A 23,979-nucleotide genomic window follows, 5' to 3' on the forward strand; every position below is an offset into this window, starting at 1 on the left:
TAGAAGCAGCATCACACTTTCTCCCCTTACTTCTCTTCTTCCTTCTCCCCTTTCTTCTATTCTTCCTTATCTTCTTCCTTCTCCACCTTTCTTCTCTTCTTCCTTCTATTCTTCCTTCTCTTCTTCCTTCTCTTCTTCCTTCTCCCCTTTCTTCTATTCTTCCTTATCTTCTTCCTTCTCCCCTTTCTTCTATTCTTCCTTATCTTCTTCCTTCTCCACCTTTCTTCTCTTCTTCCTTCTATTCTTCCTTCTCTTCTTCCTTCTCTTCTTCCTTCTCCCCTTTCTTCTATTCTTCCTTCTCTTCTTCCTTCTCCCCTTCCTTCTCTTCTTCCTTCTCCCCTTTCTTCTATTCTTCCTTCTACCCTTCCTTCTCTTCTTCCATCTCCCCTTCCTTCAATTCTTCCTTCTCCCCTTCCTTCTCTTCTTCCCTTCATTCTCATCATTCTGTCCTCTCTTCCATTCACATCATTTTGAACACTCTTTTAGAGGGACTGAAATCACACAGACGTTCCCAATGCTATTCCTTAACTTGTGTGTGTGTGTGTGTTGGGGGGGGGGGGGGTATTCTCATGAACAAATTGAGTTACAAAACCATGATGCATGATATCATTCTGAGGACTAAGATGTCTAGTTTTAGAGGAAAGTGTCATGTAAAAAAAAAAGGAAAAATACATTTTCATTACTGAAATGCCTCCTGATTAAATTCATGGTAATTTTATAAAAATACATCTTTAAAAAAAACGAACTTATTTAAATAAAACAAAATACGTTGCTGTAGTTTCTCCATAAATTATAAAAATTGTATACTAGTTGAAGTTTACATTAAACTATAATATTTATTACATACAAGCAGTGTCTGTGGATATGTCTCATTACCATTTTTTTCAAGTTCCTATAAAACTTTTTTAAATAAACATTTCTTCACCCATGATGCATCATCTAGAGTAGTCCTTAGAAAACAGCTAAAGAGCTCAAATTGGGGAAAAGTCTGATTTTCATTTTATAATAATTGTCATTTTAAAACATTTGTATTTTCAGTGTTATGTTTAACTCAGGCATTTTCATTAGGGGAGCAATGTTACAAAATATTATACATATTGATTTAGAACTTTTTTGGACTTCAAAAACTAATGAGAATTTTGTGAAAATGTTGGTAGAATGCATAATATCTAATAAAAAAAAGGAATAATAATTATGAAATAGATACATATAGATCCTAATCTCAGCTATTCAAGAGGACATTTTGTGAAAAATGACTAAATGTATTTTTTAATTACAGTTTCGTGAGAATTACCCGTGTGTGTGTGTGTTATTAATGGACTATAATAACAGGTCCATGCCAATTAATGTAGTATATCCAAAATTGTGTGTGTGATTGAGTGTTTATAATGTAGTACAGTGTATCTAACCACAGGTACAGGTCTACCTGTAGTTCTCAGGCTTTAGGAATGCCTTTCCTTCTCCTTCATCCGTTTTCCCTACCACTCTGTTCCTTTCCTCTTCTCTCCATTACTCCTTTTCCTCTTCCCTCCATCTCTCCCTTCCCTCCATCTCTCCCTTTCCCCTTCCCTCCATCTCTCCCTTCCCCTTCCCTCCATCTCTCCCTTCCCTCCATCTCTCCCTTCCCTCCATCTCTCCTTTTCCCCTTCCCTCCATCTCTCCCTTCCCTCCATCTCTCCCTTCCCTCCATCTCTCCCTTCCCCTTCACTCCATCTCTCCCTTCCCTCCATCTCTCCCTTTCCCCTTCCCTCCATCTCTCCCTTCCCCCTCCCTCCATCTCTCCCTTCCCCTTCCCTCCATCTCTCCCTTCCCTCCATCTCTCCCTTTCCCCTTCCCTCCATCTCTCCCTTCCCCTTCACTCCATCTCTCCCTTCCCTCAATCTCTCCCTTCCCCTTCCCTCCATCTCTCCCCTTCCCCTTCACTCCATCTCTACCTTTCCCCTTCCCTCCATCTCTCCCTTTCCCCTTCCCTCCATCTCTCCCTTCCCCTTCCCTCCATCTCTCCCTTCCCCTTACCTCCATCTCTCCCTTTCCCCTTCCCTCCATCTCTCCCTTCCCTCCATCTCTCCCTTCCCCTTAGCTCCATCTCTCCCTTTCCCCTTCCCTCCATCTCTCCCTTTCCCCTTCCCTCCATCTCTCCCTTTCCCCTTCCCTCCATCTCTCCCTTTCCCTTCCCTCCATCTCTCCCTTCCCCTTCCCTCCATCTCTCCCTTCCCTCCATCTCTCCCTTTCCCCTTCCCTCCATCTCTCCTACTCTGCTGAGTGAGGGATGTGAATTCTTCACACTCTTACTTCCTGGCACACGTTTTCATTACTCCGTCTTGCGGTGGTTGTTGTGAGCGGCGTGACCATTCTGCACCGCACCTTTCTTCTCCACCCCCTCCTCTTCCTCCCCTGACTCGTCTGTCTCTTCTTTATCGCTCCTCTCGTCCTCCACCTTTTCCTGAAGCGAAATGAGAGAAAGAAAGAGAGGTGTGTTTAGAAACATGTCATCCGTCCAGAGACAATACTTTTCCTTTCCACAAACTGAACCCAAACCAGACTGCTGCTCTTTATCAGCTGGGCTTTCCAAAACATATCAACGTGTGATTTCTGAATAAACTTTCTCTCTCCTCCACCCACCCCTCCTCTCCCAGTCTCTCTCCTCCACCCACCCCTCCTCTCCCAGTCTCTCTCCTCCACCCACCCCTCCTCTCCCAGTCTCTCTCCTCCACCTACCCCACCCACCCCTCCTCTCCCAGTCTTTCTCCTCCACCTACCCACCCCTCCTCTCCCAGTTTCTCTCCTCCACCCCCCCACACCTCCTCTCCCAGTCTCTCTCCTCCACCTACCCACCCCTCCTCTCCCAGTCTCTCTCCTCCACCCCCCCACCCACCCACCCACCTCTCCTCTCCCAGTCTCTCTCCTCCACCCCCCCACCCCTCCTCTCCCAGTCTCTCTATGTCTCTACTTCTGTTTCCCACATATTCATTTCTCTCTCATATACAAGAAAAACAATAAAGATAGACTGGGTTGTGTGTTCAGTGTTGTCAGGATGCCTGTGCAATGCTGTAATGGCTGTGTATGTAGTGTTGTCAGGATATGTGTGTGTGTGTGTGTGTGTGTAGTGTTGTCAGGGTGTGTGTGTGTGTGTGTGTGTGTGAGTAGTGTTGTCAGGGTGTGTAGTGTTGTCAGGATGTGTGTGTGTGTGTGTGTGTGTGTAGTGTTGTCAGGGTGTGTGTGTGTGTGTAGTGTTGTCAGGGTGTGTGTGTGTGTGTAGTGTTGTCAGGGTGTGTGTGTGTGTGTGTGTGTGTGTAGTGTTGTCAGGGTGTGTGTGTGTGTGTGTAGTGTTGTCAGGGTGTGTGTGTGTGTGTAGTGTTGTCAGGGTGTGTGTGTGTGTGTATGTGTGTGTGTGTGTGTGTGTGTAGTGTTGTCAGGGTGTGTGTGTGTGTGTAGTGTTGTCAGAGGGTGTGTGCAGTGTTGTCAGGGTGTGTGTGTGTGTAGTGTTGTCAGGGTGTGTGTGTGTGTAGTGTTGTCAGGGTGTGTGTGTGTGTGTGTGTGTGTAGTGTTGTCAGGGTGTGTGTGTGTGTGTGTGTGTAGTGTTGTCAGGATGTGTGTGTGTGTGTGTGTGTGTGTGTAGTGTTGTCAGGGTGTGTGTGTGTGAGTGTGTTGTCAGGGTGTGTGTGTGTGGGTGTGTGTGTGTGTGTGTGTAGTGTTGTCAGGGTGTGTGTGTGTGTGTAGTGTTGTCAGAGGGTGTGTGCAGTGTTGTCAGGGTGTGTGTGTGTGTGTGTGTGTGTAGTGTTGTCAGGGTGTGTGTGTGTGTGTAGTGTTGTCAGGGTGTGTGTGTGTAGTGTTGTCAGGGTGTGTGTGTAGTGTTGTCAGAGGGTGTGTGTATAGTGTTGTCAGGGTGTGTGTGTAGTGTTGTCAGGGTGTGTGTGTGTGTGTAGTGTTGTCAGAGGGTGTGTGTATAGTGTTGTCAGGGTGTGTGTGTAGTGTTGTCAGGGTGTGTGTGTATAGTGTTGTCAGGGTGTGTGTGTATAGTGTTGTCAGGGTGTGTGTGTATAGTGTTGTCAGGGTGTGTGTGTGTGTATAGTGTTGTCAGGGTGTGTGTGTGTGTGTAGTGTTGTCAGGGTGTGTGTGTATAGTGTTGTCAGGGTGTGTGTGTATAGTGTTGTCAGAGGGTGTGTGTAGTGTTGTCAGGGTGTGTGTGTAGTGTTGTCAGGGTGTGTGTGCAGTGTTGTGTACATACATCGCTGCTCAGGAAGCGGACGGCCATACGCAGAATGAGGATGGCCCAGAAGATATGGAGACACTGCAGCACCATCATAAGGAAATTCAGGAAGTAGTATCCAAAGAACGGAGAGTACATAGTCATTGGATAAATGTACGTAGAATAAATGATGCTGAGAGAGAGGAGGGGGGGGGGGCAAGAAGAGCAATAACATCAGTAACAACCAACAGACAATTAACAGACATTTATGATGCTAATCAGAATTTGTTGTTCACTGACTTGCCTAGTTAAAGGTTACGTAAGTAAAACAATCAGAATGGCTGTGAGAGACAGATCATTGGTGTGTGGTGGGACTGTTCAGGTGTCATCTCACTAGAAGGGGAAGATATAGAGTCTAGTGAAGATGAAGACGGCAGCGAAGAGGAAGAAGACGTAGTTACTGGTGTTTCTCCATCCAGCATAGATGAATATCTTAGCGGACTTTCAGAGAGAGAGGGAGAGAGAGAAAGGTTGTTGTTAGAAAATAATTGTAATGTCATATTTCTTCCACCAGGTGACAGTACTAAATCTCTTCATATCTCCACTTCTCCAATATCAGTAGTACTTTGTCCACTTCCTGGTTTATCAAATAAAATGGGATTTCCTTGTGGGTGATTCCCCTGTGGGCCCCACCTACAAACTACATGTGCTAACTGTATTATTGTGTTTATTATCGTATCATGGCAGTGATATTATTATCATGTTATGTTGGTGACCCAGCTCTCCTGTAATTGGTTGTACCTCCAGTAAATAGTCGGAGGAGTCGTGCAGCAGCATGATGAGCGTGCCCGCTCTGATGTAGTTGACACACCAGGAGAAACTGATGAGGAAGATGGTGGCCATATGGTGAACCATCTGCTCCTTAAAGTCCTACCGGGAGGAAGAGAAGGAGGGAAAGAGAGAAATGCAGGGAGGGAGAGAGAAGGTTAGTTTGTGTTTTGTTACCTTGATAACATTCTGATCCTTAAAACACACACACACACACACACACACACACACACACACACACACACACACACACACACACACACACACACACACACACACACACACACACACACACACAGTCTGTTCTGTTCTGACCCTAGTGGAGTAGAGTCCACTGACAAACTCCCCTTTAACCTCCGGCTCCACACACACAAACACGTCATATCAGTCCAATGTCCACCTCCTGCAGTTGCCCCCTGGCCCCTGTCCCTATACACACTGACACTTACATCAGTGCCATGACAGTAACCCCTGGTCGTCAGTACAGGGGCAACACCATGGCGACAGCAGGAGAGGGATCGGAAAGACTTGCTTACTGCTTTCAATGAATCACTTGTAGCTAACAGAGTGTGCAGCCTTGGTTAACCACTATCCCTGATCTTGTCAACTGCACTCCCCCATGTATGGAAGAATCTTCGGGTGATCTGCGTGCTGTAATTGATTGACTCTTAAAGTGAATAGGACTGTAAGTAAAGGGATTCTGTGCCACCATTTTTAGTAGTTGATTTGTATACTGTATTCTTGATTGTTACAAGCATAGTGTGTTTCATAGAGCAGGCACGGTGCACATAGTGTGTTTCATAGAGCAGGCACGGTGCACATAGTGTGTTTCATAGAGCAGGCACGGTGCACATAGTGTGTTTCATAGAGCAGGCACGGTGCACATAGTGTGTTTCATAGAGCAGGCACGGTGCACATAGTGTGTTTCATAGAGCAGGCACGGTGCACATAGTGTGTTTCAGAGAGCAGGCACGGTGCACATAGTGTGTTTCATAGAGCAGGCACGGTGCACATAGTGTGTTTCATAGAGCAGGCACGGTGCACATAGTGTGTTTCAGAGAGCAGGCACGGTGCACATAGTGTGTTTCATAGAGCAGGCACGGTGCACATAGTGTGTTTCATAGAGCAGGCACGGTGCACATAGTGTGTTTCATAGAGCAGGCACGGTGCACATAGTGTGTTTCATAGAGCAGGCACGGTGCACATAGTGTGTTTCATAGAGCAGGCACGGTGCACATAGTGTGTTTCATAGAGCAGGCACGGTGCACATAGTGTGTTTCATAGAGCAGGCACGGTGCACATAGTGTGTTTCATAGAGCAGGCACGGTGCACATAGTGTGTTTCAGAGAGCAGGCACGGTGCACATAGTGTGTTTCATAGAGCAGGCACGGTGCACATAGTGTGTTTCATAGAGCAGGCACGGTGCACATAGTGTATTTCATAGAGCAGGCACGGTGCACATAGTGTGTTTCATAGAGCAGGCACGGTGCACATAGTGTGTTTCAGAGAGCAGGCACGGTGCACATAGTGTGTTTCAGAGAGCAGGCACGGTGCACATAGTGTGTTTCATAGAGCAGGCACGGTGCACATAGTGTATTTCATAGAGCAGGCACGGTGCACATAGTGTGTTTCAGAGAGCAGGCACGGTGCACATAGTGTGTTTCAGAGAGCAGGCACGGTGCACATAGTGTGTTTCATAGAGCAGGCACGGTGCACATAGTGTGTTTCATAGAGCAGGCACGGTGCACATAGTGTGTTTCATAGAGCAGGCACGGTGCACATAGTGTGTTTCATAGAGCAGGCACGGTGCACATAGTGTATTTCATAGAGCAGGCACGGTGCACATAGTGTGTTTCATAGAGCAGGCACGGTGCACATAGTGTATTTCATAGAGCAGGCACGGTGCACATAGTGTGTTTCATAGAGCAGGCACGGTGCACATAGTGTATTTCATAGAGCAGGCACGGTGCACATAGTGTGTTTCATAGAGCAGGCACGGTGCACATAGTGTGTTTCATAGAGCAGGCACGGTGCACATAGTGTGTTTCATAGAGCAGGCACGGTGCACATAGTGTGTTTCATAGAGCAGGCACGGTGCACATAGTGTATTTCATAGAGCAGGCACGGTGCACATAGTGTGTTTCATAGAGCAGGCACGGTGCACATAGTGTGTTTCATAGAGCAGGCACGGTGCACATAGTGTATTTCATAGAGCAGGCACGGTGCACATAGTGTGTTTCATAGAGCAGGCACGGTGCACATAGTGTGTTTCATAGAGCAGGCACGGTGCACATAGTGTGTTTCATAGAGCAGGCACGGTGCACATAGTGTGTTTCATAGAGCAGGCACGGTGCACATAGTGTGTTTCATAGAGCAGGCACGGTGCACATAGTGTGTTTCATAGAGCAGGCACGGTGCACATAGTGTGTTTCATAGAGCAGGCACGGTGCACATAGTGTGTTTCATAGAGCAGGCACGGTGCACATAGTGTGTTTCATAGAGCAGGCACGGTGCACATAGTGTGTTTCATAGAGCAGGCACGGTGCACATAGTGTGTTTCATAGAGCAGGCACGGTGCACATAGTGTGTTTCATAGAGCAGGCACGGTGCACATAGTGTGTTTCAGAGAGCAGGCACGGTGCACATAGTGTATTTCATAGAGCAGGCACGGTGCACATAGTGTGTTTCATAGAGCAGGCACGGTGCACATAGTGTGTTTCAGAGAGCAGGCACGGTGCACATAGTGTGTTTCAGAGAGCAGGCACGGTGCACATAGTGTGTTTCATAGAGCAGGCACGGTGCACATAGTGTGTTTCATAGAGCAGGCACGGTGCACATAGTGTGTTTCATAGAGCAGGCACGGTGCACATAGTGTATTTCATAGAGCAGGCACGGTGCACATAGTGTGTTTCATAGAGCAGGCACGGTGCACATAGTGTGTTTCATAGAGCAGGCACGGTGCACATAGTGTGTTTCATAGAGCAGGCACGGTGCACATAGTGTGTTTCATAGAGCAGGCACGGTGCACATAGTGTGTTTCATAGAGCAGGCACGGTGCACATAGTGTGTTTCATAGAGCAGGCACGGTGCACATAGTGTGTTTCATAGAGCAGGCACGGTGCACATAGTGTGTTTCATAGAGCAGGCACGGTGCACATAGTGTGTTTCATAGAGCAGGCACGGTGCACATAGTGTGTTTCATAGAGCAGGCACGGTGCACATAGTGTGTTTCATAGAGCAGGCACGGTGCACATAGTGTGTTTCATAGAGCAGGCACGGTGCACATAGTGTATTTCATAGAGCAGGCACGGTGCACATAGTGTGTTTCAGAGAGCAGGCACGGTGCACATAGTGTGTTTCAGAGAGCAGGCACGGTGCACATAGTGTGTTTCAGAGAGCAGGCACGGTGCACATAGTGTGTTTCAGAGAGCAGGCACGGTGCACACTTACTTTCCGTTTGACGTCTGATGCCACACTGAAGATTAGAGAGACGTAGAAACCCAGCTCTATCATATAGTACCAATACTGAGACGGCAGGAGAGTCTGGGGGAGAGATGAGAGATTGAGGGATGGAGAGAGAAATAGATGAGGGATGGAGGGAAATAGATGAGGGATGGAGGGAAATAGATGAGGGATGGCGAGATAAATAGATGAGGGATAGAGGGAGATAATGAGGGATGGATGGAGAGAGAAATAGATGAGGGATGAAGGGATGGAGAGAGAAATAGATGAGGGATGGAGGGATGGAGAGAGAAATAGATGAGGGATGGAGGGATGGAGAGAGAAATAGATGAGGGATGAAGGGATGGAGAGAGAAATAGATGAGGGATGGAGGGATGGAGAGAGAAATAGATGAGGGATGGAGGGATGGAGAGAGAAATAGATGAGGGATGAAGGGATGGAGAGAGAAATAGATGAGGGATGGAGGGATGGAGAGATAAATAGATGAGGGATGGAGGGATGGAGAGAGAAATAGATGAGGGATGAAGGGATGGAGAGAGAAATAGATGAGGGATGGAGGGATGGAGAGATAAATAGATGAGGGATGGAGAGAGAAAGATGATGGATGGAGAGAGAAATAGATGAGGGATGGAGGGAAATAGATGTGGGATGGAGACAGAAATAGATGAGGGATAGAAGGAAATAATGAGGGATGAAGGGAAATAGATGTGGGATAGAGACAGAAATAGACGAGGGATGGAGGGATGGAGAGAAATTGATGAGGGATGGAGAGAGAAATAGATGAGGGATGAAGGGAAATAGATGAGGGATGGAGAGAGAAATAGATGAGAGATGAATGGAAATAGATGAGGGTTGGAGGGAGAAATAGATAAGGGATGGAGGGATGGAGAGAGAAATAGATGAGAGATGGAGGGAAATAGATGAGAGATGGAGGGATCGAGGGAAATAGATGAGAGATGGAGGGATGGAGAGAAATTGATGAGAGATGGAGGGATAGGGAGAGAGATGGGATGGGGAGATTATAGGGGAGAGAGAGAGAGGAGAGAAAGAGCAAGATAATATCAATAACATACATTGATACTTCCATAATATACTTTCTGAACACAGTCAAACACTGGACATAACATGATATGATTGATTATGATATATGCCTTCCAATGTTACAATGTATTAGTTACCACTCATCAATAACCAGAGGGACATACCAGAATAGGGAAGCCCTGCCACATCTCCTTAAAGTCATACAGCCAGGGTTTCTGAGAGAGGGAGAGAGTCATACATAAATCAGACAGTTCTAACTTCAGTCACAGAGAAATAACATCTCCTTAAAGTCATACAGCCAGGGTTTCTGAGAGAGGGAGAGAGTCATACATAAATCAGACAGTTCTAACTTCAGTCACAGAGAAATAACATCTCCTTAAAGTCATACAGCCAGGGTTTCTGAGAGAGGGAGAGAGTCATACATAAATCAGACAGTTCTAACTTCAGTCACAGAGAAATACCATATCCTTAAAGTCATACGGCCAGGGTTTCTGAGAGAGGGAGAGAGTCATACATAAATCAGACAGTTCTAACTTCAGTCACAGAGAAATAACATCTCCTTAAAGTCATACAGCCAGGGTTTCTGAGAGAGGGAGAGAGTCATACATAAATCAGACAGTTCTAACTTCAGTCACAGAGAAATAACATCTACTTAAAGTCATACAGCCAGGGTTTCTGAGAGAGGGAGAGAGTCATACATAAATCAGACCGTTCTAACTTCAGTCACAGAGAAATAACATCTCCTTAAAGTCATACAGCCAGGGTTTCTGAGAGAGGGAGAGAGTCATACATAAATCAGACAGTTCTAACTTCAGTCACAGAGAAATAACATCCCCTTAAAGTCATACAGCCAGGGTTTCTGAGAGAGGGAGAGAGTCATACATTAATCAGACAGTTCTAACTTCAGTCACAGAGAAATAACATCTCCTTAAAGTCATACAGCCAGGGTTTCTGAGAGAGGGAGAGAGTCATACATAAATCAGACAGTTCTAACTTCAGTCACAGAGAAATAACATCTCCTTAAAGTCATACAGCCAGGGTTTCTGAGAGAGGGAGAGAGTCATACATAAATCAGACAGTTCTAACTTCAGTCACAGAGAAATAACATCTCCTTAAAGTCATACAGCCAGGGTTTCTGAGAGAGGGAGAGAGTCATACATAAATCAGACAGTTCTAACTTCAGTCACAGAGAAGTACAGCATTGAAACAGATAAATCATTTTCACACCCTCTTTCCCTCTATATATTAATGTGGCTTTATAATTCTCTTCCAGTGTCATTCGTAACTTCTTGATTAATCATGTTAGAAAAACATCAAATTGTATAACATTTGTTTTGGATACTCAGTTGTCCCTGATATAACCAGCACTGTTGTTGACAAGGCTTCTATTCTATCTTAGTATCCTGTAACACATTAATGCTGTCAGTGAATAGGCTCTGTTTCTCCCATCAATGGTTTAACTAGGATCTAAAGTTTAAACTATGAGTTATGACAGAGGTCAGATGACACGATTGACCAATGTTGGTGTAGGAGATTAGCTTGGAGACAGGCGAGAGTTTTAAAGGTCAAAGGTGAAACAGCAGTACTCACGTCAATGAGGGCAGCCAGGCCAGCAATGAAAGCAAGAAGGTAAAAGGTGAATCTCCAACTGCAAGAGAACACACACAATCATTGGACAACACACACACACAGACTTTATACTACAGTGCATTTGGAAAGTATTCAGACCCCTTGACCTTTTCCACATTTTGTTACGCTACAGCCTTATTCTAAAATTGATGAAATCGTTTTTTCCCACATCAATCTACACACAATACCCCATTACGACAAAGTAAAAACAGCTTTTTAGATATTATGACAAATGTATTAAAAATACAAAACTTAAATATCATATTTAAATAAGTATTCAGACCCTTTACTCAGTACTTTGTTGAAGCACCTTTAGCAGCGATTACAGCCTCAAGTCTTCTTGGGAATGACCCTATAAGCTTGGCACACCTGTATTTGGGGAGTTTCTCCCATTCTTCTCTGCAGATCCTCTCAAACTCTGTCAGGTTGAATGGGGAGCGTCGCTGACCAGTTTCTCCAGAAATGTTTGATCGGGTTCAAGTCCAGGCTCTGGCTGGGCCACTCAAGGACATTCAGAGACTTGTCCCGAAACCACCCCTTCGTTGTCATTGACCTTTTGGAAGATGACCCTTCACCCCAGGCAGAGCTCCTGAACAGGTTTTTATCAAGGATCTCTCTGTACTTTGCTCCGTTCATCTTTCCCTCGTCTCCAAGTTCCTGCTGCTGAAAAACATCCCCACAACATGATGCTGCCACCACCATGCTTCACCGTAGGGATGGGTGCCACCTTGGCATTCAGGTCAAATAGTTCAAACTTGGTTTCATCAGAACAGATTATTTTTTCAAGCAGGGCTGTCATCTGCCTTTTACTGAGGAGTGGTTACTGAGATGTCAATTATGGCAGACCCCCGCAACTCTCTGATTCAGAGGGGTTGGGTTAAATGCGGAAGACCCATTTCAGTTGAATGCATTCAGTTGTACAACTGACTAGGTATCCCCCTTTCCCTTTCTGGAAGGTTCTCCCATAGAGTGACCATAGGGTTTTTGGTCACCTCCCTGACCAAGGCCCTTCTCCCCTGATTTCTCAGTTTGACTGGGCGGCCAGCTCTAGGAAGAGTCTTGCTGGTTCCAAACTTAGTTCATTTAAGAATGATGGAGGCCACGGTGTTCTTGAGGACCTACAATGCTGCAGACATTTTTTGATACCCTTCCCAGATCTGTGCCTCGACACAATCCTGCCTCGGAGCTCTATGGACAATTCCTTTGACCTCATGGCTTGGTTTTTCCTCTGACATGCACTGTCAACTGTGGGACCTTATATAGACAGGTGTGTGCCTTTCCAAATGATGTCCAGTCAATACATTTGACCAAATGTGGACTCAAGTTAATCAAGTTGAGAAACATCAAGGATGATCAATGGAAAAAGGATGAAACAGAGCTCAATTTCAAATCTCATAGCAAATGGTCTGAATACTTATGTAAATAAAGTATTTCAGTTTTTTATTTTTAATACATTTGCACAAATTTATAAAAATCTGTTTTCACTTTGTCATTATGGGGTATTGTATGTAGATTGATGAAGGAAAAAATATATGTAATCCATTTTAGAATATGACTGTAATGTAAAAAAATGTGGCAAAAGTGAAGGGGTCTGAATACTTTCTGAATGCACTTATATGTACAGTAAAGAGAACATACACACATTCTGTTAAACTGTAATGGATCAGTCCCGTGCAAACTTCCCAGCACACAATAAGAACAGTCATACAGTAGCCTCCCAGTTCAGTCCTGTCACACAGAGACCAGACCTCCAGTACTGTACAACAACAACCTGCTGACTATAGATAGAGACCTCCAGTACTGTACAACAACAACCTGCTGACTATAGATAGAGACCTCCAGTACTGTACAACAACAACCTGCTGACTACAGATAGAGACCTCCAGTACTGTACAACAACCTGCTGACTACAGATAGAGACCTCCAGTACTGTACAACACAACAACCTGCTGACTACAGATAGAGGCCTCCAGTACTGTACAACAACAACCTGCTGACTATAGATAGAGACCTCCAGTACTGTACAACAACAACCTGCTGACTACAGATAGAGACCTCCAGTACTGTACGACACAACAACCTGCTGACTACAGATAGAGACCTCCAGTACTGTACAACAACAACCTGCTGACTACAGATAGAGACCTCCAGTACTGTACAACACAACAACCTGCTGACTACAGATAGAGACCTCCAGTACTGTACAACACAACAACCTGCTGACTATAGATAGAGACCTCCAGTACTGTACAACAACAACCTGCTGACTACAGATAGAGACCTCCAGTACTGTACAACAACAACCTGCTGACTATAGATAGAGACCTCCAGTACTGTACAACAACAACCTGCTGACTACAGATAGAGACCTCCAGTACTGTACAACACAACAACCTGCTGACTACAGATAGAGACCTCCAGTACTGTACAACACAACAACCTGCTGACTACAGATAGAGACCTCCAGTACTGTACAACACAACAACCTGCTGACTACAGATAGAGACCTCCAGTACTGTACAACACAACAACCTGCTGACTACAGATAGAGACCTCCAGTACTGTACAACAACAACCTGCTGACTACAGATAGAGACCTCCAGTACTGTACAACACAACAACCTGCTGACTACAGATAGAGACCTCCAGTACTGTACAACAACAACCTGCTGACTACAGATAGACCTCCAGTACTGTACAACACAACAACCTGCTGACTACAGATAGAGACCTCCAGTACTGTACAATATTAACTACAGGTTGTCTCTACACTAGTGATTGTGATATTAACTACAGGTTGTTATCTACACTAGTGATTGTGATATTAACTACAGGTTGTATCTACACTAGTGATTGTGATATTAACTACAGGTTGTTATCTACACTAGTGATTGTGATATTAACTACAGGTTGTTATCTACACTAGTGATTGTGATATTAACTGTTGGAGACTTTTATCTCCCTCACCAACTTCAAACATCAGCTATCTGAGCAGCTAACCGATCGCTGCAGCTGTACATAGTCTATTGGTAAATAGCCCACCCATTTTCACCTACCTCATCCCCATACTGTTTTTATTTTTTTATTTATTTACTTTTCTGCTCTTTTGCACACCAATATCTCTACCTGTACATGACCATCTGATCATTTATCACTCCAGTGTTAATCTGCAAAATTGTAATTATTCGCCTACCTCCTCATGACTTTTGCACACAATGTATATAGACTCTCTTTTTTTCTACTGTGTTATTGACTTGTTAATTGTTTACTCCATGTGTAACTCTGTGTTGTCTGCTCATACTGCTATGCTTTATCTTGGCCAGGTCGCAGTTGCAAATGAGAACTTGTTCTCAACTAGCCTACCTGGTTAAATAAAGGTGAAATAAAAAAAATAAATAAAAAAACTACAGGTTGTTATCTACACTAGTGATTGTGATATTAACTACAGGTTGTTATCTACACTAGTGATTGTGATGTTAACTACAGGTTGTTATCTACACTAGTGATTGTGATATTAACTACAGGTTGTTATCTACACTAGTGATTGTGATGTTAACTACAGGTTGTTATCTACACTAGTGATTGTGATGTTAACTACAGGTTGTTATCTACACTAGTGATTGTGATGTTAACTACAGGTTGTTATCTACACGAGTGATTGTGATATTAACTACAGGTTGTCTCTACACGAGTGATTGTGATATTAACTACAGGTTGTTATCTACACTAGTGATTGTGATAATAACTACAGGTTGTTATCTACACTAGTGATTGTGATGTTAACTACAGGTTGTTATCTACACTAGTGATTGTGATATTAACTACAGGTTGTCTCTACACTAGTGATTGTGATATTAACTACAGGTTGTTATCTACACTAGTGATTGTGATAATAACTACAGGTTGTTATCTACACTAGTGATTGTGATGTTAACTACAGGTTGTTATCTACACTAGTGATTGTGATGTTAACTACAGGTTGTTATCTACACTAGTGATTGTGATATTAACTACAGGTTGTCTCTACACTAGTGATTGTGATATTAACTACAGGTTGTCTCTACACTAGTGATTGCGATATTAACTACAGGTTGTCTCTACACTAGTGTTTGTGATATTAACTACAGGTTGTATCTACACTAGTGATTGTGATGTTAACTACAGGTTGTCTCTACACTAGTGATTGTGATATTAACTACAGGTTGTCTCTACACTAGTGATTGTGATGTTAACTACAGGTTGTCTCTACACTAGTGATTGTGATATTAACTACAGGTTGTCTCTACACTAGTGATTGTGATATTAACTACAGGTTGTTATCTACACTAGTGATTGTGATAATAACTACAGGTTGTAATCTACACTAGTAATTGTGATATTAACTACAGGTTGTTATCTACACTAGTGATTGTGATATTAACTACAGGTTGTTATCTACACTAGTAATTGTGATATTAACTACAGGTTGTTATCTACACTAGTGATTGTGATATTAACTACAGGTTGTTATCTACACTAGTGATTGTGATGTTAACTACAGGTTGTTATCTACACTAGTGATTGTGATGTTAACTACAGGTTGTTATCTACACTAGTGATTGTGATATTAACTACAGGTTGTCTCTACACGAGTGATTGTGATATTAACTACAGGTTGTTATCTACACTAGTGATTGTGATATTAACTACAGGTTGTTATCTACACTAGTGATTGTGATATTAACTACAGGTTGTTATCTACACTAGTGATTGTGATATTATCTACAGGTTGTTATCTACACTAGTGATTGTGATATTAATGTCAGTATTAGTGTAACACAGCCACTGTCTCAGTCCAATAACAATGACACACACTGTTGGGATATAAATTGATTCTGCTGATAGGGCCAAACTGTCTCCTGGGACTGGTGAGGGATGTGAGGGGCGGGCGGCGTATGTGTGTGTGGCCTGGGGGGTAGGAGGAGCCTTGATGAAACCAGGCTGGCAATATAATGAGTGTCAGATATACTGTAAATAGACTCATGCTTTAACACTCAGACATGTGCTCACAGGCCAATGTCAGCACGTGTGTGTCTGTGCATGTGGGTGTGTTGGTGACAGATTGGCATTGAGCAGCTGTTTGTGAAGCTGTTGTGTTGTTATCTTTTTTTGTGCATGTGTTCATGCAAGTGTATGTGTGTGCATGTGTGGGAGTGTGTATGCATATAGGTATTTGTGTGTGTGTGTGTGTGTGTGTGTGTGCGTGTGTGCGTACCTGGCCTCTTTGAACTTCTTCAGTAGACTGGGTCGGTCCTGGTTCCTGCGTCTCCTGAACCATCTCTGCACCTGTCTCTCTGAACAACCTGTCTGCTTACACAGACTGTCTATAGAACTCTGTAGAGGGAGAGATAGTGGGGGAATAGGGGGAGAGAGAAAGAGAGGAGGGAGAGAGAGCGGGGGATAGAGGGAGAGAGAAAGGGAGGAGGGAGAGAGAGCGGGGAATAGAGGGAGAGAGAAAGGGAGGAGGGAGGGAGAGCGGGGGATAGGGGGAGAGAGAAAGGGAGGAGGGAGAGCGGGGGATGGGGGAGAGAGAAAGGGAGGAGGGAGGGAGAGCGGGGAATAGGGGGGGAGAGAGAAAGGGAGGAGGGAGAGAGAGCGGGGGATAGAGGGAGAGAGAAAGGGAGGAGGGAGGGAGGGAGAGCGGGGGATAGGGGGAGAGAGAAAGGGAGGAGGGAGGGAGAGCGGGGAATAGGGGGAGAGAGAAAGGGAGGAGGGAGAGAGAGCGGGGGATAGAGGGAGAGAGAAAGGGAGGAGGGAGAGAGAGCGGGGGATAGAGGGAGAGAGAAAGGGAGGAGGGAGAGAGAGCGGGGAATAGAGGGAGAGAGAAAGGGAGGAGGGAGGGAGAGCGGGGGATAGGGGGAGAGAGAAAGGGAGGAGGGAGGGAGAGCGGGGGATAGGGGGCGAGAGAAAGGGAGGAGGGAGGAAAGCGGGGAATAGGGGGAGAGAGAAAGGGAGGAGGGAGAGAGAGCGGGGGATAGAGGGAGAGAGAAAGGGAGGAGGGAGAGAGAGCGGGGAATAGGGGGAGAGAGAAAGGGAGGAGGGAGAGAGAGCGGGGGATAGAGGGAAAGAGAAAGGGAGGAGGGAGAGAGAGCGGGGAATAGGGGGAGAGAGAAAGGGAGGAGGGAGAGAGAGCGGGGGATAGAGGGAGAGAGAAAGGGAGGAGGGAGAGAGAGCGGGGAATAGGGGGAGAGAGAAAGGGAGGAGGGAGAGAGAGCGGGGGATAGAGGGAGAGAGAAAGGGAGGAGGGAGAGAGAGCGGGATAGGGGGAGAGAGAAAGGGAGGAGGGAGAGAGAAGGGTAGAAAGGGATACAGTTAAGCATAATGATTTGTGTGGTGCTGTATACAGATGTAGGATCTTAATTTGAGCCAGTTTGCTACAGCAGGAAAATAATTCTGCAGCAACAGGAAATGTGAATTATTATATGGATTATAATTAGGGGTTGATACATTTTTCGTTAGGGCAAATCAAGTCTGAAATGACAAACTTTAGAAGCCTTTTTAAAACTCAAATACACACGTTTACATTTCCTGCTGTGCTGAATTATTTTTGCAACAAAAGACTGAACAAATTAAGATCTGTAGCAATTGTGTAGTGTTAATGTGTTCATGTGTGTGTGTGCGTGCGTAACTGTGTGCATGTGTCTCTGTGCTGGCGTGCATTGGTGTAGTCTTTTTTAGTTGTGTTACCTGTGAGGGGTTCTTGGTTGTGTTACAGTAGAAGGACTCCAGTGTGGGGTTGTGTGAGACTATGAGCCGAACTTTCTCCTTCACCCCCATGACAGCAGCCAGTGGGGTGGCCACTAACCTGCACACACCGAGAGGGGGGAGAGAGGGATGAGATGGGAGGAAGATAGAGAGACGGCATGGTATTGCTGGGCGCAATTGTTCAGTTGATTGGAGCATGTGGGTTTGATATTATCATGAGGGAGGATGGAGAGGTATGAAGGGAGGGAGAGAAAGTGATAGAGAGAGAGTGAGAGAAAGGTTGACTGATTGCTATTGCTAAGCTAACACACAACATACAGGTGGGTTCTAAAAATATGAGAGAAGACAAGAGAGGGAGGGAAAGGACACAGAGGAGAAGAGGAAGCAGAGATATGATCAGAGTGACTCAGTGAAAACAGACCGAGATTAAATTACAGATTGAAGGTAAAATAATGTAATTAAAGATTAGCGGAGGAGAGGACAAGATGGAGAGAGGGAAGAGGGAGAGAGGGAGGGAGGGAAGGAGAAAAAGGGTGGAGCACGTGGAAGAGGGGGGGAGGCGTAGGAATATAAACATGTAGACAGATGGGAAAGAGAAGAGGTATAAACATGTAGACAGATGAGGGAAAGAGAAGAGGTATAAACATGTAGACAGATGAGGGAAAGAGAAGAGGTATAAACATGTAGACAGATGGTGAAAGAGAAGAGGTATAAACATGTAGACAGATGAGGGAAAGAGAAGAGGTATAAACATGTAGACAGATGGTGAAAGAGAAGAGGTATAAACATGTAGACAGATGGGAAAGAGAAGAGGTATAAACATGTAGACAGATGGGAAAGAGAAGAGGTATAAACATGTAGACAGATGGGGAAAGAGAAGAGGTATTAACATGTAGACAGATGGGGGAAAGAGAAGAGGTATTAACATGTAGACAGATGGTGAAAGAGAAGAGGTATAAACATGTAGACAGATGGGAAAGAGAAGAGGTATAAACATGTAGACAGATGGGAAAGAGAAGAGGTATAAACATGTAGACAGATGGGAAAGAGAAGAGGTATAAACATGTAGACAGATGGGAAAGAGAAGAGGTATAAACATGTAGACAGATGGGAAAGAGAAGAGGTATAAACATGTAGACAGATGGGGAAAGAGAAGGGGTATTAACATGTAGACAGATGGGAAAGAGAAGAGGTATAAACATGTAGACAGATGGGAAAGAGAAGAGGTATTAACATGTAGACAGATGGGAAAGAGAAGAGGTATAAACATGTAGACAGATGGGAAAGAGAAGAGGTATTAACATGTAGACAGATGGGAAAGAGAAGAGGTATAAACATGTAGACAGATGGGAAAGAGAAGAGGTATAAACATGTAGACAGATGGGGAAAGAGAAGAGGTATTAACATGTAGACAGATGGGGGAAAGAGAAGAGGTATAAACATGTAGACAGATGGGGAAAGAGAAGAGGTATAAACATGTAGACAGATGGGAAAGAGAAGAGGTATAAACATGTAGACAGATGGTGAAAGAGAAGAGGTATAAACATGTAGACAGATGGGGAAAGAGAAGAGGTATAAACATGTAGACAGATGGGGAAAGAGAAGAGGTATTAACATGTAGACAGATGGGGGAAAGAGAAGGGGTATTAACATGTAGACAGATGGTGAAAGAGAAGAGGTATAAACATGTAGACAGATGGGAAAGAGAAGAGGTATAAACATGTAGACAGATGGGGAAAGAGAAGAGGTATAAACATGTAGACAGATGGGGAAAGAGAAGAGGTATAAACATGTAGACAGATGGGGAAAGAGAAGAGGTATTAACATGTAGACAGATGGGGGAAAGAGAAGGGGTATTAACATGTAGACAGATGGTGAAAGAGAAGAGGTATAAACATGTAGACAGATGGGGAAAGAGAAGAGGTATAAACATGTAGACAGATGGGGAAAGAGAAGGGGTATTAACTTGTAGACTGATGAGGGAAAGAGAAGAGGTATAAACATGTAGACAGATGGGGAAAGAGAAGAGGTATAAACATGTAGACAGATGGGGAAAGAGAAGGGGTATTAACATGTAGACTGATGAGGGAAAGAGAAGAGGTATATGTTGACAGATGGGGTAAAGAGGCAGAGGATTAATCGTATGAGGGGTGACAGCCAGCCAAACAGACAGACAGACGGACAGACAGAAGAACAGACGGACAGACGTACCTCTCGAAGATCTGTCGTATTACGAGGAAGGCTAGGGCGATGGGTAGCACCACCCAAAGGTCGCTGGCCTTGGCGTAAACACGGCCATCTTTGTCCTCCAGGTCAGCCCAACCCAGCCCCTCAGGGAACCACAGCCGCTCATTCCAGAACCACTCGCTCAGACTGGACACCATACTGGGGAGAGAGCAGAGAAGACGGTTAATATACTGACATTTACACACACAACAGTTGTCCCATGTGTAGTCTACTTCCTGATCTCTTTTATGACACAATGTCTGTCTAACCCTAACCCTAACCCTAGCCAGACACAGGAAGAATGGAAAGAGTTAAAGTCCCTAACTGAATGAATGTTTATTTATCCATTTCTCTCACCGCAGTTAAACAACAGGAACCATCCCAATCAGAGGAAATGTTCATACCTCAACAATTGTCTGAAGTCAGATCCATATTCTAATCTATACCATATGTTGTATAAACTCCCCATAACACGCATTGTGAGAAATCTGCAGGCCAAATGAATAGGAAAAATTGGCACCAACTAATTAGGGGCGGCAGGGTAGCCTAGTGCTGGACTAGTAACTGGAAGGTTGCGAGTTCAAACCCCCGAGCTGACAACACGGACCACCACGGACCACCAGACCCCAGTGGTATTGCTGATGCATGTCTGCAGGAGGGTTTTGCTTTGTGCTTGGTCAGCTGTACTTGTCGTTCTGCCCCTGAACAGGCAGTTAACCCAGGCCATCGGTTAAATTGGTTAAATAAAGGTAAAATTAAAAAACATTTTTTTTTAAAGATGTAATGACATTGTGCAAATCTTCCCCATTCAATTACAGATATTAATTTGATCAGGAGAACTGCAGGAAATGTAAATGTGGTTGTGGTTTAAAAAGGCTTCTGAAGTTTGTAATTGTAATTGTATCAATCCCTACCAAAATGTAAATTCATTATAATCTACATAATAATCACATGTAAGTAGGATTATTTTCCTGCTGGCTCAAATTAAAGATGGAATCCAAAGGTCGCGGGCAACCTCATGCTGCCCCCACTTGTTGTGTTGTTTTCTCACTTTCAACGAAAACAAGGGAGTTGAGCCCTAAACCACCTTGTGGTGGCTATGCTCGAAATCCCACCCACTCAAATGACCCTTGCTGCGCCATGGCTCTGGAGTGGAAGTCACTAGCTACCCCCCCCCCCCCCCCCCCCCCACACACACACACACAAGGTCGGAGTTCACTTTGCTTTAGCTCGTGGATAAATGTTTAGTGGGAGGCCTACACCATAAGGAATATGCGTAAAACCAGTGTATTAATGCCAAATAATACACTCAGTCCACCCTGAAAACTAGGATTGCTTCATTATGCAGTGTAGCCTAGTATCTATAGCTACAGTATATACCGTATTTAATAATACAGTCAGTCCACCCTGAAAACTAGGGATTGCTTCATTATGCAGTGTAGCCTAGTATCTATAGCTACAGTATATACCGTATTTAATAATACAGTCAGTCCACCCTGAAAACTAGGGATTGCTTCATTATGCTGTGTAGCCTAGTATCTATAGCTACAGTATATACCGTATTTAATAATACAGTCAGTCCACCCTGAAAACTAGGGATTGCTTCATTATGCTGTGTAGCCTAGTATCTATAGCTACAGTATATACCGTATTTAATAATACACTCAGTCCACCCTGAAAACTAGGATTGCTTCATTATGCTGTGTAGCCTAGTATCTATAGCTACAGTATATACCGTATTTAATAATACACTCAGTCCACCCTGAAAACTAGGATTGCTTCATTATGCTGTGTAGCCTAGTATCTATAGCTACAGTATATACCGTATTTAATAATACAGTCAGTCCACCCTGAAAACTAGGGATTGCTTCATTATGCTGTGTAGCCTAGTATCTATAGCTACAGTATATACCGTATTTAATAATACACTCAGTCCACCCTGAAAACTAGGATTGCTTCATTATGCAGTGTAGCCTAGTATCTATAGCTACAGTATATACCGTATTTAGCTGCTATTTAGCTGTTATTCATGAACCTTTTATAAAAATTACATCAAATAGCCTAACAATGTGGGAAAAATTAGTCGGCTTGAGGAGTAATTCAGCCACTATTTAGCCTATTGTTGAACTAAGCGGGTTTTGTCTGGCTAATAGTTTACACAAATGGGCTGCAATATTCAAGGTAAATTCAATAGAGTCCAACGTGAGAGACTCCCCTGGTCTGAAGTCCTCCTTGCACCTTCTCTCTCTGTGTCTCTTGTTCTCTTTCTTTCTCTCTGTGTCTGTGCTTGTGTCTCTCTTTTTGTTCTATGTAGAGGCCTATAGTAGCTACAGTGTTTGTGACTGTCTGTGCTTGTGTCTCTCTTTTTGTTCTATGTAGAGGCCTATAGTAGCTACAGTGTTTGTGACTGTCTGTGCTTGTGTCTCTCTTTTTGTTCTATGTAGAGGCCTATAGTAGCTACAGTGTTTGTGACTGTCTGTGCTTGTGTCTCTCTTTTTGTTCTATGTAGAGGCCTATAGTAGCTACAGTGTTTGTGACTGTCTGTGCTTGTGTCTCTCTTTTTGTTCTATGTAGAGGCCTATAGTAGCTACAGTGTTTGTGACTGTCTGTGCTTGTGTCTCTCTTTTTGTTCTATGTAGAGGCCTATAGTAGCTACAGTGTTTGTGACTGTCTGTGCTTGTGTCTCTCTTTTTGTTCTATGTAGAGGCCTATAGTAGCTACAGTGTTTGCGACTGTCTGTGCTTGTGTCTCTCTTTTTGTTCTATGTAGAGGCCTATAGTAGCTACAGTGTTTGTGACTGTCTGTGCTTGTGTCTCTCTTTTTGTTCTATGTAGAGGCCTATAGTAGCTACAGTGTTTGTGACTGTCTGTGCTTGTGTCTCTCTTTTTGTTCTATGTAGAGGCCTATAGTAGCTACAGTGTTTGTGACTGTCTGTGCTTGTGTCTCTCTTTTTGTTCTATGTAGAGGCCTATAGTAGCTACAGTGTTTGTGACTGTCTGTGCTTGTGTCTCTCTTTTTGTTCTATGTAGAGGCCTATAGTAGCTACAGTGTTTGTGACTGTCTGTGCTTGTGTCTCTCTTTTTGTTCTATGTAGAGGCCTATAGTAGCTACAGTGTTTGTGACTGTCTGTGCTTGTGTCTCTCTTTTTGTTCTATGTAGAGGCCTATAGTAGCTACAGTGTTTGCGACTGTCTGTGCTTGTGTCTCTCTTTTTGTTCTATGTAGAGGCCTATAGTAGCTACAGTGTTTGTGACTGTCTGTGCTTGTGTCTCTCTTTTTGTTCTATGTAGAGGCCTATAGTAGCTACAGTGTTTGTGACTGTCTGTGCTTGTGTCTCTCTTTTTGTTCTATGTAGAGGCCTATAGTAGCTACAGTGTTTGTGACTGTCTGTGCTTGTGTCTCTCTTTTTGTTCTATGTAGAGGCCTATAGTAGCTACAGTGTTTGCGACTGTCTGTGCTTGTGTCTCTCTTTTTGTTCTATGTAGAGACCTATAGTAGCTACAGTGTTTGTGACTGTCTGTGCTTGTGTCTCTCTTTTTGTTCTATGTAGAGGCCTATAGTAGCTACAGTGTTTGTGACTGTCTGTGCTTGTGTCTCTCTTTTTGTTCTATGTAGAGGCCTATAGTAGCTACAGTGTTTGTGACTGTCTGTGCTTGTGTCTCTCTTTTTGTTCTATGTAGAGGCCTATAGTAGCTACAGTGTTTGTGACTGTCTGTGCTTGTGTCTCTCTTTTTGTTCTATGTAGAGGCCTATAGTAGCTACAGTGTTTGCGACTGTCTGTGCTTGTGTCTCTCTTTTTGTTCTATGTAGAGGCCTATAGTAGCTACAGTGTTTGTGACTGTCTGTGCTTGTGTCTCTCTT

The 23,979-nt window shown here is 44.1% G+C and overlaps 1 protein-coding gene across 4 annotated transcripts in view; it reads right to left on the minus strand.

The window, feature by feature from the left end:
• Positions 1-296: 296 nt before the first annotated feature.
• LOC110536315 (ceramide synthase 2) overlaps positions 297-23,979 on the minus strand; it is a 38,024-nt gene continuing 14,341 nt past the window's right edge. For all 4 annotated transcript variants that reach the window (XM_036939855.2, XM_036939861.2, XM_036939866.2 and 1 more), the window contains 10 exons: positions 20,105-20,278; positions 17,876-17,993; positions 16,404-16,522; positions 11,111-11,168; positions 9,685-9,735; positions 8,468-8,560; positions 4,991-5,119; positions 4,584-4,690; positions 4,229-4,382; positions 297-2,443 (listed from right to left, as the gene is read on the minus strand). In XM_036939855.2, coding sequence (XP_036795750.1) covers positions 2,312-2,443; positions 4,229-4,382; positions 4,584-4,690; positions 4,991-5,119; positions 8,468-8,560; positions 9,685-9,735; positions 11,111-11,168; positions 16,404-16,522; positions 17,876-17,993; positions 20,105-20,277 — 1,134 coding nt within the window. In that variant the 5' untranslated portion in view covers position 20,278 and the 3' untranslated portion in view covers positions 297-2,311. The remainder of the gene's footprint in view (positions 2,444-4,228; positions 4,383-4,583; positions 4,691-4,990; positions 5,120-8,467; positions 8,561-9,684; positions 9,736-11,110; positions 11,169-16,403; positions 16,523-17,875; positions 17,994-20,104; positions 20,279-23,979) is intronic.

Source organism: Oncorhynchus mykiss, chromosome 2 (assembly GCF_057628025.1).
Source record: "Oncorhynchus mykiss isolate SJ-2025 chromosome 2, ASM5762802v1, whole genome shotgun sequence".
Taxonomy (NCBI): Eukaryota; Metazoa; Chordata; class Actinopteri; order Salmoniformes; family Salmonidae; genus Oncorhynchus; species Oncorhynchus mykiss.